The sequence below is a fragment of the Macaca thibetana genome, chromosome X (genome assembly GCF_024542745.1).
Source record: "Macaca thibetana thibetana isolate TM-01 chromosome X, ASM2454274v1, whole genome shotgun sequence".
NCBI lineage: Eukaryota > Metazoa > Chordata > Mammalia > Primates > Cercopithecidae > Macaca > Macaca thibetana.
The window spans coordinates 52,980,085-52,993,809 of NC_065598.1; the positions used below are offsets into that span (position 1 = coordinate 52,980,085).

The 13,725-nt window shown below is 45.2% G+C and overlaps 2 protein-coding genes across 34 annotated transcripts in view; one reads left to right on the top strand and one right to left on the bottom strand.

Annotated features, from left to right (window-relative positions):
* TSR2 (TSR2 ribosome maturation factor) overlaps positions 1-13,725 on the top strand; it is a 1,158,091-nt gene that overhangs the window by 263,107 nt on the left and 881,259 nt on the right. The window contains exon 1 of one of the 16 annotated variants that reach the window (XM_050777047.1): positions 4,544-4,547. The exons of 14 other annotated variants lie outside the window; for them this stretch is intronic. The gene's annotated coding sequence lies outside the window, so the exon portion shown is untranslated. Of the gene's footprint in view, positions 1-4,543; positions 4,548-5,100; positions 5,105-13,725 lie in introns of those variants that run through there. One more of the 16 variants, XM_050777074.1, reaches the window with a different exon arrangement.
* The window catches only part of HUWE1 (HECT, UBA and WWE domain containing E3 ubiquitin protein ligase 1), a 650,778-nt gene that overhangs the window by 20,108 nt on the left and 616,945 nt on the right, over positions 1-13,725 (bottom strand). For 17 of the 18 annotated variants that reach the window (XM_050776804.1, XM_050776792.1, XM_050776798.1 and 14 more), the window contains 12 exons: positions 11,973-12,145; positions 11,470-11,618; positions 10,641-10,716; positions 9,727-9,825; positions 9,007-9,140; positions 8,652-8,820; positions 7,083-7,311; positions 6,252-6,430; positions 5,869-5,958; positions 5,553-5,707; positions 4,280-4,325; positions 1,521-1,808 (listed from right to left, as the gene is read on the bottom strand). In XM_050776804.1, coding sequence (XP_050632761.1) covers positions 1,521-1,808; positions 4,280-4,325; positions 5,553-5,707; positions 5,869-5,958; positions 6,252-6,430; positions 7,083-7,311; positions 8,652-8,820; positions 9,007-9,140; positions 9,727-9,825; positions 10,641-10,716; positions 11,470-11,618; positions 11,973-12,145 — 1,787 coding nt within the window. The remainder of the gene's footprint in view (positions 1-1,520; positions 1,809-4,279; positions 4,326-5,552; positions 5,708-5,868; positions 5,959-6,251; positions 6,431-7,082; positions 7,312-8,651; positions 8,821-9,006; positions 9,141-9,726; positions 9,826-10,640; positions 10,717-11,469; positions 11,619-11,972; positions 12,146-13,725) is intronic. The other variant, XM_050776803.1, reaches the window with a different exon arrangement.

The following is a 13,725-nucleotide window of genomic DNA, read 5'->3' on the forward strand; positions in this document are numbered from 1 at the left end:
GAAACATCTTCCCTAGGCAACCCAGGTAAGGGATTTTTTTTTTTTGGAGATGGGGTCTCGTTCTGTGGCCCAGCTGGAGTGCAGTGGCACAATCTTGCCTCACTGCAACCTCCGTCTCCCGGGTTCAAGCAATTCTTGGCGTCTCCCCAGTAGCTGGGATTACAGGCACCTGCTACCACGCCCGGCTAATTTTTTAAGTTTTTAGTAGAGATGGGGTTTCACCATCTTGGCCAGGCTGATCTTGAACTCCTGACCTCATGATCCACCTGCCTCGGCCTCCCAAAGTGCTTGGATTACAGGTGTTAGCCACCGTGCCCAGCCTGGGTAAGGGATTTTTTTCACTTTGATTGACTGCAGGCACCACTTGCACGTGTATATCCTGTGGTTCTCTAAAGAAACAAGGTTTCAGTAGGGCATGGTGGCTCATGCCTGTAATCCCAGCACTCTGTGAGGCTGAGGCGTGTTGATCACCTGAGGTCAGGAGTTCCAGATCAGCCTGGCCAACATGGCAAAACTTTGTCTCTACTAAAAATACAAAAATCAACCGGGCATGGTGGCGTGCACCTGTAGTCCCAGTTACTTGGGAGGCTGAGGCAGGACAATCACTTGAACTCGGGTGGCGGAGGTTGCAGTGAGCCAAGACCACACCACTGCACTCCAGCCTGGGTGACACAGTGAGACTCTTTCTCAAAAAATAAATAAATAAATAAAAATAAAGTAAAATAAAATAAAATAAACAAGGTTCCTTGAAAGAAAAAACTGACACCTTAAGGTCTCTCCAGAGAACTTCACAAGCAAGATGGTATAGAACAGGGATGGCAAGCAGGTATCAAATTACCCTGTTGAAATACTGCTGAGAAGACTTTTGAGGCCCCATTTCAAACCAGTGAGAAATAGTGTAATGAGATAAACAGTGTCTGCCAGGAGAATGGGAGAGCTCTAACTGTGGGGTGACATGCTTGCCATCCTGGAAACTGTGAAAGGAGAGTAAGTTTTAAAGTCAGACAGATCTGGATTTTAATTCCAGTTCAACCACTTATAGAGTGACTTGGGTTAATTATTTCATTTCTGAGTTTCAGTTTACTCATGTAAATAACACCATCGATTTTGGAGTCCCCCCCCCCCCAAAGAGATGAGGTCTCACTATGTTGCCCAGGCTGGTCTCAAACTCCTGAGAGCTCAAATGATCCCCCCTGCCTCAGCCTCCCAAAGTGCTGGGATTATGAGCCACCATGCAAAGCTGGAGAGTTGTTTTTAAATAATAAGCCTGGGGTGATAGCCCAGGAAGAGTAATTGCCTCAATGAACTGTTGGTATCATCACCAATATCGTTAGACATTGAACTATCACCAGTTCAGGACCTCAACTTCACTTAAGAAAGTGAATGTGCAAGATGAGATCTTATTATTTGAGAAGTTGAGCTCCGACTTTTTCTCTCAAGCAAGAGAGCAAAGAGAAGCTACAAAGACATCCTTTCTTCCCTCTTGTTCCATCCTTCCCAAATGTTGAAATTCTACTCACTTATAGTGGGAGCTGGGGATAACTCCATCTGCGTTGTTTCTGCTTCCCCACTTGGCCTTGTGGGACCCAATTCCTCTGGCTCTACAGGCATCAATAGCTGTGTAGAGCTGCCCCCTTCTCCAGCTGGGGACTGCAGCTCCTGAGGAACCTCTCCCAAAGCTGGTGGGGTTGGGAGTGTTGGTTGCTGTTGTGAGGACTGCAGAGTGCCAAGGGTCTCCTTGGACTCAGATGTAGCTGCATCAGTTGAAGATGGGGTTGTTGGGTAGCTGTCAGGCATAGGCGTCCCATCTTTCTCGGAAAGAACAACAATAGTGGTTAAGAGGCAATCAGCCAATGATAATGGAGGCCACCCCAATCAGCAAATGTGGCCTGACAAGTATCCCACCCAGCCAGTGATTACCCCCACAGTGAAAATGCTCCCCCCCCAAAGATGTTCCCCCACAAAGGAACATCTCTGGTCTGGTATACTAAGGATGAAGGCTAAGGCACAGTGCTATCTCTGTCCCAAGAATGCAAGAACTGGAGCTCTGACTCTGTGGATCCTAAGAATAAAATCCTTTCTGTGCCCTCCAGGTGGAAGGGAGAAGATTTCAGGCCATATAGAGTGAGGCTAAATGTCTCTGTAGGTACACAGAAAATCTAACTACCAAAATCCGATTGATCTTCCCACTTCATCTGTTTGGAGCAAGAAATGGTGAGAATTTATTTCAAAACTCTTTTTGTTTTTTATTGGAGACAGGGTCTCACTGTTGCCCAGGCTGGAGTGTAGTGGCACAATCATGGCTCACTGCAGCCTTCACCTCCCGGGCTCAGGTGATCCTCCCACCTTAGTCTCCCAAGTAGCTGAGACTATAGGCATGTGCTACCACACCTGAATAATTTTTTGTATATTTAGTAGAGACAGGGTCTTGCCATGTTGCCCAGGCTGGTCTCAAACTCCTAAGCTCAAGCAATCCACCTGCCTCGGCCTCCCAAAGTGCTGGGATTACAGGCGTGAGCCACCGCGTCCAGCCTTCCAAAACCTTTTTTTTTTTTCTTCTGAGACAGAGTCTTGCTCTGTTGCCCAGGCTGGAGTGCAGTGGCGTGTTATCAGCTCACTGAAGCCTCCGCTTCCTGGATTCAAGCAATTCTCCTGCTTCAGCCTCCTGAGTAGCTGGGACTACAGGCGAGTGTCACCACGTCCGGCTAATTTTTGTATTTTGAGTAGAGGCGAGGTTTCACAGTGTTGGCCAGGCTGGTCTCAAACTCCTGACCTCAGGTGATCCACCCGCCTTGGCCTCCCAAAAGTGCTGGGATTACAGGCATGAACCACTGCGCCCAGCCCAAAATTCTTAAAGTATGCTTTCCATTCCCTTGTGCACGTTCCTGTTCTACTACTAAGAAAATGCACTCATTACACAGTTGAAGAAAAGCAAAATGTTTGAGTTCATGCCCAAAGATAAAATAATTATATGCTCCAATTAATGAAAGACAGTCACTTTATAATGACATCTGCCTCACCCTAAACACTATCTGTCCCCTTCCATGTCTCTTTTCTTCCAGTCCTAATTATCCAAGGATCATCTACAACTTTGTCTGATGGAGGCAACACTGCTAAGGCTAAGTGTGAATATGCCACACACCAGGGAAAGTAGTAAGTTGTATAGTTATCTTCTAATTGGGGCCTAATATCCCTACCCCACAACAATACAACTTACTACCTCACCCTGGCATGAGCACAATCCTCTAATAAGGGCAGCAGGCAAAAGGCCCTTTTACATGGTGACAGACTCTTTTAAAGATCTTTTGCTAGATTAAGGGTACCAAGGTATCTACCCTACTTCACCGCTTTAAAAAATATTGTGCAGGCTTTAGTACAATGATTTTCCAACTCAAGTGCCAAAGGAGACAGGTGTAGGGAGGCAGAACAATGTTCTGAGGAAATATGGGTGGAGAAGACATATGATATCACATGACCCAATTGATAGAATCACAAAATGGCTACTGACCACTGTTATGAAGATCAGAGGGAATAGGGAGCGTATGGCAGTCATACCACTAAGCCCACAGAGCTACCTTCCTGAATAGCACACTATCCAAGACAATGTTCCTAGACTTTTAGATTCCATGGACCAATAAAATTTAATTAAAAAAAGAACAAAAAGTAGAGACTAATGTAGGGGTTGCCAACTTTTAGTTCAGTCATGTAAGAAAAAAACATCCAATCAACATCATTTAATAAAAATATTTTGATACCACAGAATTAGGAATATAATCTCTAAATACAAAAAGAGTCTTTTAAAGGGAATAAATTCAGCTTTATGAAAAAGGCATTACAGCTCCTTGATTTTGTTCGTTTCCACAGATGACTGGCATTTGAGAACCACTGTCATCATTCTCATGAAGTGCCACACCATGGTGGTCATCAAAGGACCAGCCACTTCAAAGATGTACATGAACATGCTGTTTCAGAGGACAGAGTTGCAGTCAGGAAATAAACAAGACACATGATCTCATTACCCATGTCAGAATGAAGTAGATAATAACCAGAACAAGAACCTGAACAGAGCCAGTCGGAGAAGAAGTGTAGCACCGTGGGAAAGACAGTAGACTGTATAGTTATCTCCAAGATGGGGTATGACCCTAAAACTATACAATCTACTACCTCATCCCACAGAGCACCAGTGTCCATCTTCAGCCTATGTGGGCCAGCTACTCGGAACTATCAGGAGAAAGCAACCAATCAATTAGTAAGAAGGGAGAAAGGGAAGGAGAGTTACCTGAGAGATTCTGTTCAGTAGAGTCATTTGTCTTAGATGCAGTACACTGCAAAAGAAGGGATAGACCAATGTGGAACTTTGCAAGCACCTAAGATAGAGGTCAACTGTAATAGTCACCATCCTCCACCCAGACCATCTAGGAGTTCAGTGATCTAATGGAGAATGCTTTGGCCATGTGACCAAAGGAAGGTGAACATTTCACTGTGCAAATATATGTCCAATTTCTCTATACATACTCAGGTTCAAGAATGGTTTCAGGGTAAGGGGGAAATAAACATGGAAGGAAAGGATAATAAAAACCCCCTTAGGAATGGGCACGATCATGATCACTCTAGCAAGAATTTCTTGGTTTCATCTATGTATCTTTCCCTTCATGGGGCTTATTTTTTATTTTGTCCACTCTAGCCTTTTCAGTCTTATGCTAGGTTCACTTATTTTCCATCCTATATCATGTTTGAAACAATGTAACTGTGTATTAGGTAAAAAGTTCTATATAGATACTTGTTACATCAAGCTTGTTATTTTAACTGAACACTTCACTACCCTTATTTTTAATCTACCTGATTCCCTAACTGCTGAGTAGGGTATACTGAAGTCTTTCACTCTCAAGTCTTATTTCTTTGTATTTCTATCAGATTCCCCCCTTTTATATCAAGTGATAAACTGTAATGTATCATTCTATCCTCATTTACTCAGACATTTAAAAGACCTCTGTCTGAAGTCCCAGAAGTTTCAGAAAAAAATAGGTAACTTCCTTCTAAATCAAAATTATATTAGTGATTTTATACATGTGAGCCCTAGAAAAAATGACATATGGTGACGGGGTTCAGAGTACAACATTTTCTCTGATCTGACACCTAGGCTGATCTTACTTAAATGATGGAATGGGGTCATCTTGGTAAGATTCCCCACACTGGCAGTCCACCAACAGAAACGGAAATGGGCAACCAAGAGCATGGACTTAGACAAGGTTATTCTCCTTGTCTCGATGCTGTCCTTGGCGGCAGAGACTACGCAGTGTGACTGTTAAGTGAGAAGCCATTCTGCCTCTGGCTCGTTTTTCTCAGTGAGACACTGGAGAAATCTCCCCTCTAGGTTTAAACTCTTTCCCCTACAAACCAGGTGAATGTATGGTGAATTTGAAATAAAAAATTTTCCAGGTTCAACGTGAACGTTCTAGGATTCTTCAGTGATTCTTGGTGCTATGTTTATGCCAAAACCACATTACGGCAGACACAGTCAAAGATGAATCCTCCCAGCCCTTGGGAATCACCTGTGCACTCTGATCCCTGTTCTCCTTATCTTCTTTGCCTTTATCAGTTATCTTTGTTTCTTCCTCAGCCAGTTGTTTCCTGCGCTTCTCGCGCCTTTCTTCCAGCTCCTCATCCCTCAGGAATTCCAGGTGATTGACAATGGACACTTTAACCACTGTTCCAAAGAGGCAAAAATCAAAGGCTGCTCTGGTGGGGTCAGGGAGGAAGCCAAGAGCCAGAGCTTGTAGCCACAGAGAGCCAGGGAAACAACTCTCCACATGCTTGTCTTAGCCCTAGAAGGCTCACTGCTGCCCTGATAACCAAGCTGCCACGCACCTGAAACACAGTCGTGCATGCTCTCAGCATCGAGAACTTTGCATTCTTCTGTCCAGCGGGTCAGGGCTGTGGGGATGCTGGACAGGGTTCCTGTAGGGAGAACAAAGGGGAATGAGATTCTTGGCCTTGTCAAGCATTAACTGATCCACCGATTCAAAAATTGTAGTATTTCCCTAAAAGGATCCAAGGTCTATCACAATGTTTAGCACATAACAAGTACCTAGAGACAATAAAGTTTTTGTTGCCCATGGCTAAGTCACTGAGTGGTTCTGGCTCCTATAAAATGGGGGTTTTCGATAAGGCAGACACTGTCTTGCTTTTCCTCAACAGGGAAAAAGTAGAATCTGACAAATTCTACCCTCCCTTTCACCACACAAACTTGCCTGCTTGGCTGGTAGCTGTGCTCTGATCATGGAAAAAGTCATCCAGCAGCTCATCATCAGAACGGGCGATGATGTGGACGTCATCATTGCCTACCAGGAGGCGGGCCCGACCCCGGCTTTGTAGGGGAAGGCTGCTGCTCAGCTGAAGGATGTCAGCAGCAGCTGAGGGACCAAGCAACCTGTAGGGTAATGGTGGGTACCATGATCACTGTTAAGTCCAGAGGTGCCCTGCAATCTGTTACGGTGAGATCCTCTTCACACATCCTCTATTAAATGCAGAACATTATAAACCTTACGATGTGCACACAAGTCTAAGTTGTTTTTCTGAATACCACCCTGGTTTTGTACTTAAGTTGTATATTATTCCATAGTTTCTGGCACCAAGTGGGTGTCAATAAGCTCCCACGTGCCAGGCACTGCATCAGGTCACATTGCCTCCACTACACCCTCTCTGTTGTCTGTACACCAACCATTACAACACTTACATGCCTTTCTTTTACTTCTTAAGATTGTTTGTTTCACTACACTCTAAGCCGGAGGGCAGGGCTCTTGTCCCGTCTCTATCTAAAGTGTTAAGTGCTTGGCAGGAGACACTTAATAATTGCTAAATACATGCACAGAACTATTGACATAATTTGGTATTCCCCAAAAGGCTGCACTCCCCAAAAGGTTGCACATGTAATCCACAAAGAAATGGAACAAATATTTTATTTGTGTGTGTGACAAGAACATTAAGTGATGGACTATTTCCCCCAAGGTTAAGACAACGCTGAAGCACAGCGAAAATTCTTACAAGAGCTCCGATGAATCCAACAGATCTCTGTAACTCACCTCTGGAGTATAAGAGGAGGGTTGGGCTGGCGATTCCCAGGGTAGTGAACATGAATGGTGTGGCCAGTATTGGCTGTCAGCTGCCTTAGGGTCCTCTGACTGCGCCCGATGCCCTGGGTGAGACGAGTTGTTGAAGAGCCACTGCCCAGTGTCAGAGAACTGTGGTCTGCATGGCGCACCATCAGTGGATGGGTGGTAGGGATATTTCCTGGGGATGGGGGGATGTCTGCTGCAAGGACAATATGTAAAAGGGTCAGTGTCAAAAAGAAATTTCTTCCATGTTTGTTCAAGCAGAATCATGTCTCCTGGGCCTTACTTCCTCACACGGAAACCTGAGCTTTGTCCTTTCTCCCTCATTCCCACAACTCATCTACAATCACTGACACTACCATAGCTTATGCCATCATCTCTCACTTAGATACTGCAACAGCCTCCTAAATAGTACCTTCTCCCAATCCATTTTCCACACTACAGTCACAGTGATGCTTCTAGGCCCCTCAGATACATGCTGCTCCCTCCACCTTGAAGACTCCTCTCCCGCTTCTTTACCTGCTCTTCTGTTCTTGGCCTAAGATGTCACTTTCTCTGTAAAGCCTGACTTCTACAGATTGGGTTAGATAACTCTTTACCTCTGTGCTCTCTTACCATACTGCAATGTAATGCCTGCTTAGCTATAATTCCTAACAGACCACTCCTATGAGGAACGAGGACTGTTTTCTTCTTTACTGCTGTATCCCTAGTACCTAGGATACAGTAGGCACTCCTCAAATATTGTTCAATTTGCTGAATGGACAGAGGATCAACTCTAAGGGAAACTGATGAAAATCACAAAAATGCAAAGAGAATCATAGACGTTATCTTGAAAGTTATCTAATCCAACCCATTTTTTTTCTCAAACTTTTCATTTACAGGTGACAAACTGAGGCTCAAAGAGGTAAGAGATTAATTGGCCAAGATAACAGACCAGAATAGTTCAGTGTTTTCTGCTACATCATGCTTGTGATTTAAGTTGTCAAGACCTGCCCTATCAAGACAGCTTGATTCTAAGAACTTGATTCTAACTTGACGCTAAAAGGGAACTTTGACGCTGATGGGGGAGGAAGAGATTCACTCGTTCTCCCGAAAAGATGCATCCTGGATGAATAGAGTGAGTATGTTCAAATCTGCTCCCTAATGCCAAGCTCAAAGGTGACCATTCAAATCCTCAAGATCTTGTGTTATGGACATAAGGATTATTGATTGCCCTGCCACTGTGGTGTGCACATGGGTGCCTGATGCAGTCAGCCTTGGTCTCATTTTTTTTTTTAATCAAGCAAATCATCAAGTTGTCCAGGCTCTAAAATGGCTGCCTATTTACTGAGGTGAAGGGAACAAAAGCAGCCTCTCACTGTTCCTTCTCCTAAGTATACACTAATGAGACAGATGGATTCAGATATCCCTTGCCCCAGGAAGTCAGCATAGGAAAAGAAGTGCTGTCTGTATCAGATCGGTTTGGTCCACTGCTTGGCTTACCCTAGAGAAGGGTATAAGAATCAAGAGAGAAAACCCAGCTGAGCCCCTGTATCTTACTAGCACTGGAGAACATGTTGTCAAACTCAATGATGAGATCATCCTCCCGGTCAAAGCGCTCAAATCGGACCAAGGGAGAAGCGTTCATATCAGGATAATCCTCATCCAATTCCATCTCAGAGCCATCGTCGTCATCGTCTTCATCTCCCTCTTCACCTTCATCATCCTCCTTAAGGGAAAATAGGAGATGGAGAATTGCTGGAGGTAAGGGTTTTCTGAAGCCTGGTGCCATGGCCACATGTGCACATGAGGGAGGGAGACGTTGAGGCTAGCAACCCAGACTGTTGGTTTTCTGCAGCTCTATGTTCCCATGGAAGAGGTCATCTGAACCAACCCAAACGCAGTCCCCCCTCACCTGATCATCTTCCTCATCTTCCTCCTCCTCCTCCTCTTCATCCTGACTATCATCCTCATCCTCGTTACTGCCACTGCTGTCCTCTTCCTGAGTGTGCTCCTCCTCATCCTCAGGGTCCAGGATATTCATGGAATCTAAAACAAAGGGAGCACATTGGAGGACTAAACTGAGTAGCTAGAAAACAGGCTACTGTGCAGGCCAGCAGGCTGAGTGGGAAGGTGATGGGATATCTGACTCTATGAGAGGAAGAACCAGATCTGGGGTGATGTACAGACTTACTGAGCCAGACCCGATTTCCTGAGAGTGCCAATCAATGCATCAACACACTGAGCAGGGTGGCTGAATGTGGAGGCTGGCTAGAGGGTGGTGCTTGAGGAGCCATGGTCTAGGACTTGGCCAAGTCTGCTGGTGCCCCCTTGCCTTTTCAGCCCTACTTTGCTACTGACTATATCCTGTTGGCAAGAGGGAACCTGCAGCGATGATAGCAGGCGGGTGAGAAGAAAGCGAACCAAGTAAGAAGTGACAAACTTTGGGCAAGCAGTAGTAACATGTTATTTGAAAAACTGGCTGAGGATAAAGTGGATGGTGTATGTCAGCGCATGCAGACAGATGCTTCCTTATTCTGCACATGTGGGCAGCTGCCTCCAGGAAAACCCTAGTGTAGTGTCTGTCAGACGTGCAGGGCAAGAAGGGAGGCCTTTCTGGCCTCGGCACTCTCACCTTCTCGGTTGGCCTGCAAGGTGGAAGCTTGGCTGAGGTTGGAAGGAGCTTCATCCATCAGCACGTCCTCTTGTGATTCATCCTCTCCACTTCTGCTCACTGAAGGTTACAGAGCAGAGCCTTCACTGAACAACAGAGGACTTCCCTTTCCAGACTGGGTGCGTTTAAAGTAGCTATGTACACCTAGCAGATATCCATTTTTTTTGGATGAGGGAGAAGACCTGGATTGTCTGCTGTCAGATAGCTAGGTGAGCTTGGCCAGTCACTTTACCTGTCAGAGTCTCAGTTTCCTCATCTGTAAAACGGGATGATTACATCTGCCCTGCCAATCCCACTAATTGTGAAACCACAGAGGATACTGGGTGTGAAAAAGCTTTGTAACACTTAAGAATACATGTCTACTTCCATTTATCCTTTGATTTCCTCGATCAACAAAGTAAAAACAAGTAACACATACACCCTCAGAGCCAGGTGACAGTAGGGTACCTTTGCTATTTTCCCTCTGAGATTTATAAAGGGCCACCCTCAGGGAATGATCATTCTTTTTACACTACTGAGACTCAGGGGCAGAAAGCCCCTGGACTTCATTGAAGAACTGAAAGGAAGCGCTTTCTCACCCTACAGCCTCCTCTAGGCCTCCATGAATAAACACTCTTTTGATGTGCTTGATGTAACATCTGTATCAATGGCCACTCCCACCACCTCCCCCACACAGGCAACACTTCAGACTGCCACAGTCCTGTAGATGTCTTGTGAATTTCTCATCTGTAAGACCGTCAACATCAAGACAAGCAGCGATCTAGGTTGGCTATGAGCCCTTAGGCAGAGCTGAGCAAGCAGATGATGAGAAAAAGGGTCCTCCCAAGAGAGACTGAGGCAAAGGAAGAGGCTATACTCAGTTCTGGGGCTCTCACCTATAATTGTACTGTTCCCAGATCCGCCATCCCTCTCAAGCAACTCATCTATCAGGTCCTCCAGCTCATTCTCAACCTGGAGAGAAATAGAACATATATATGGATGCACACAAGTCTATCATTGTGCTAGCACTGAAACCCTAAAAAAGGCCAGCAAAGGAGCATACATTTCTAGGATAACATGTGACAGAGGATGTTACATGAAACCACACATTCGGTGCTAATTAGCACAGAAACTACCACGTGCTGCCAATCCACAATCAGACTGTCCTTCAAATGGGTCCATCCCAGTTATCTGATACTGGGTTGTCTTTATACTGTCCAGGAAGACATAATAGATCTCTTTAAAGCCAGCAGCTTAGGACCACAGGCCCAATTTCTTACCCAATGCTACCAGCTCCAGAAAGTACAATGCTTTCCTTTAGGGTCTTTAGAAGACTGCTGTTTTAATGCTCCAGCAAGAGCTGGTGCTATAGGTAGAAGGTGGTGTTAAGGAGCTTCCATTAATAACCAGAGCCAAAGTAAATCAAAGACCCTGGGCCCAACGGTCTCAGGCCAGCTTTCTACTTCAACATTTCACCTGTGCCTGTTTTCTGGTTGGGATCTTCATCATTTCATAGTACATGGCATCCTGACCCTGCCCCCACCCCTCTTTTAATACAATACAAACACATTTACTGAGCATCTACTAAGCATATCACCACCCATGCTCCTCTGCAAAGCAGCCAGCATTGAGGCAAGGATCTAAAGTACTCACCCACCCACACCACCTGGCAAGGGTTTGATTCAGCGCCGCAACAGGGAAATGCTGGGTGATCTGCCTCCCTACCTGCATCTCTTGTGAACTGAGCACCTCAGGCTGCCCAGCAATCACCACTGAGTCGGTTTCAGCCTCCCCATCCATGATATCCCCATCTGCCACCTCTGTCTGAGTGACATCATGATCCTCCTCCTGCACTTCTGCTTCCCCAGGCTCGCCTGAAACAATCAACCAACCAGCAAAATAATCAAAGAGTGCCTATGTGCTGGGCACCACGAGGCAAGCGCAAAGACAATAAGGTCCCTTCCTTGGGCAAGTTTACAAGTTCTCAGAGAATAAACGAATGGGTGACAAAGGAAAAGACAAGGCTACGTGTGAGGATAGCCAAACAAGGCTGCATTTTGAAGGAATTCTTTGTGGGGCAGATTCCCACGCCACTATGACAGATCTCTGGAAGGCCAGCAAGTTCCCAGGGAAACACCACCAAGCCAGAACAGTTTTGTGATCCCAGGCCCATAAAACAACTACTCCCACCCCTCCAGCTCTCCAGTCCATTGGCTCTGATTCCCTACCTGGGTCCTGCTGGTTGCTATTGGAATCTTGAGAGGCTCCTTGGGCATCCTGCTCAGACTTGTTCTTGCTAGAAGCACTCTTACTGCCAAAAAGGCTACTGGGCTGGTTCACAATCCGGGAAAGTGTTTCCAAAGGCTTCAGAGCAGCATTGACTGTGTTGGCCATGTTGGGACTGAGATAAGGGAAGGTAAAGAGAAGGACTGAGCACAGAAATACTAGGTATCTATCTTCTAAGTGACACTAAGCTTCTTACAATGGAATCTACTAAGAGAAAAGGGGCATAAGGTCATACAGCTAACATTCTACTTTTGTTTAGAAAAAAAAAAAATCTGACTTAAATGTCTTTAAGGGACCCAACCTAAAAGCAAGAGTTAAATCAATGCCATATTTCACGGGGCCATGGAAAGCACATAAGTAAAAAATTCTTGACTGGAAGTCAGAATGTATTCTGGATGACCACATGCAAGCAAGGCACTTCTCAGACGTACTCAGGATTTTTTCTTTTTTTTTTTAAACTATCAGCATTTAGTCCCCAAACCCTAAGAGCTCAAAGGAAGGAACATGATAAAAGTTCTTTCTTTCCTTTATTTTGGAGACAGGGTCTCGCTGTGTCACCCAGGCTGGAGTGCAGTGGCATGATCTCGGCTCACTGCAACCTCCACCTCCCAGGCTCAAGTGATCCTCCCACCTCAGGTTCCCAAGTTGCTGGACTACGGGCGTGAGCCACCATGACCATCTAATTTTTCTATTTTTTTGTAGAGATGGGGTTTCGCCATGTTGCTCATGCTGGTCTCGAACTCATGAGCTCAGGCAACCTGCCCTCCTCGCCCAGCTGATAAGTTTGAAGTTCTGTGAATTTCAAATTACACTCTGTAGGGCTTCCTAGAGTTAAATAAAAGTACAACGGGCTGCAGTTGAAGGTGTGGTGTGATTTCTAAGTGTAATAAGGTGTGTGAGACCAACTAGGTGCCCACTAAAACAAGAGCAGCTCTGCTTTTATCTGCTTTATGTGTGCATCTATGTGTGAGCCTATGTATGTATATATGTGTGTGTGTGTGTGTATGTGTGTATACCCACTAGTACCAAGATAGCAGTCTCTGATACCATATCACACTAAAAGTAACCAAGACTCATCAGAACAAGTGATCCCAGGAATAGGGCAAGGAAGGTATATTGTGCCAAAAAGCTTTCAAAAATTAATGGGACAGCTGGGTGTGATGGCTCACACCTGTAATCCCAGCACTGTGGGAGGCTGAGATGGGAGGATTGCTTGAGCCTAGCCTGAGCAACATAGTGACACCGTTTCTATTAAGAGGAAAAACAACAACAAAAATGGGGAGAAAAAATTAATGGGATCATTACCACAGGCCCAGTGAGTATCAAAAAGAATAATGATAGTAATGGAATTATTCATTGCAAAGTGGAAATCTAACAGAAACCACCCTCCCACCTTAGTCTCCCAAGTAGCTGGGACTACAGGCATACACGCCCAGCTAATTATTGTATTTTTTGCAGAGACAGGGTCCCACTATGTTGCCCAGGTTAGCCTCGAACTCCTAGGTTCAAGTGTCCAACAGCCTCAGCTGTGATCAAATTAGGCATCACAAGTAATGGGACCAAGTAGTATTTACCTGTCTCCTGAAGTGATGTGAGAAGGGCAAATATAACCCATGTAGTATTTTTGCCAAAAGTGTTTAACCTGACCCTAACCATTAAGGGAGCAATTACACCAATGTAGACTGTGAGATGTTC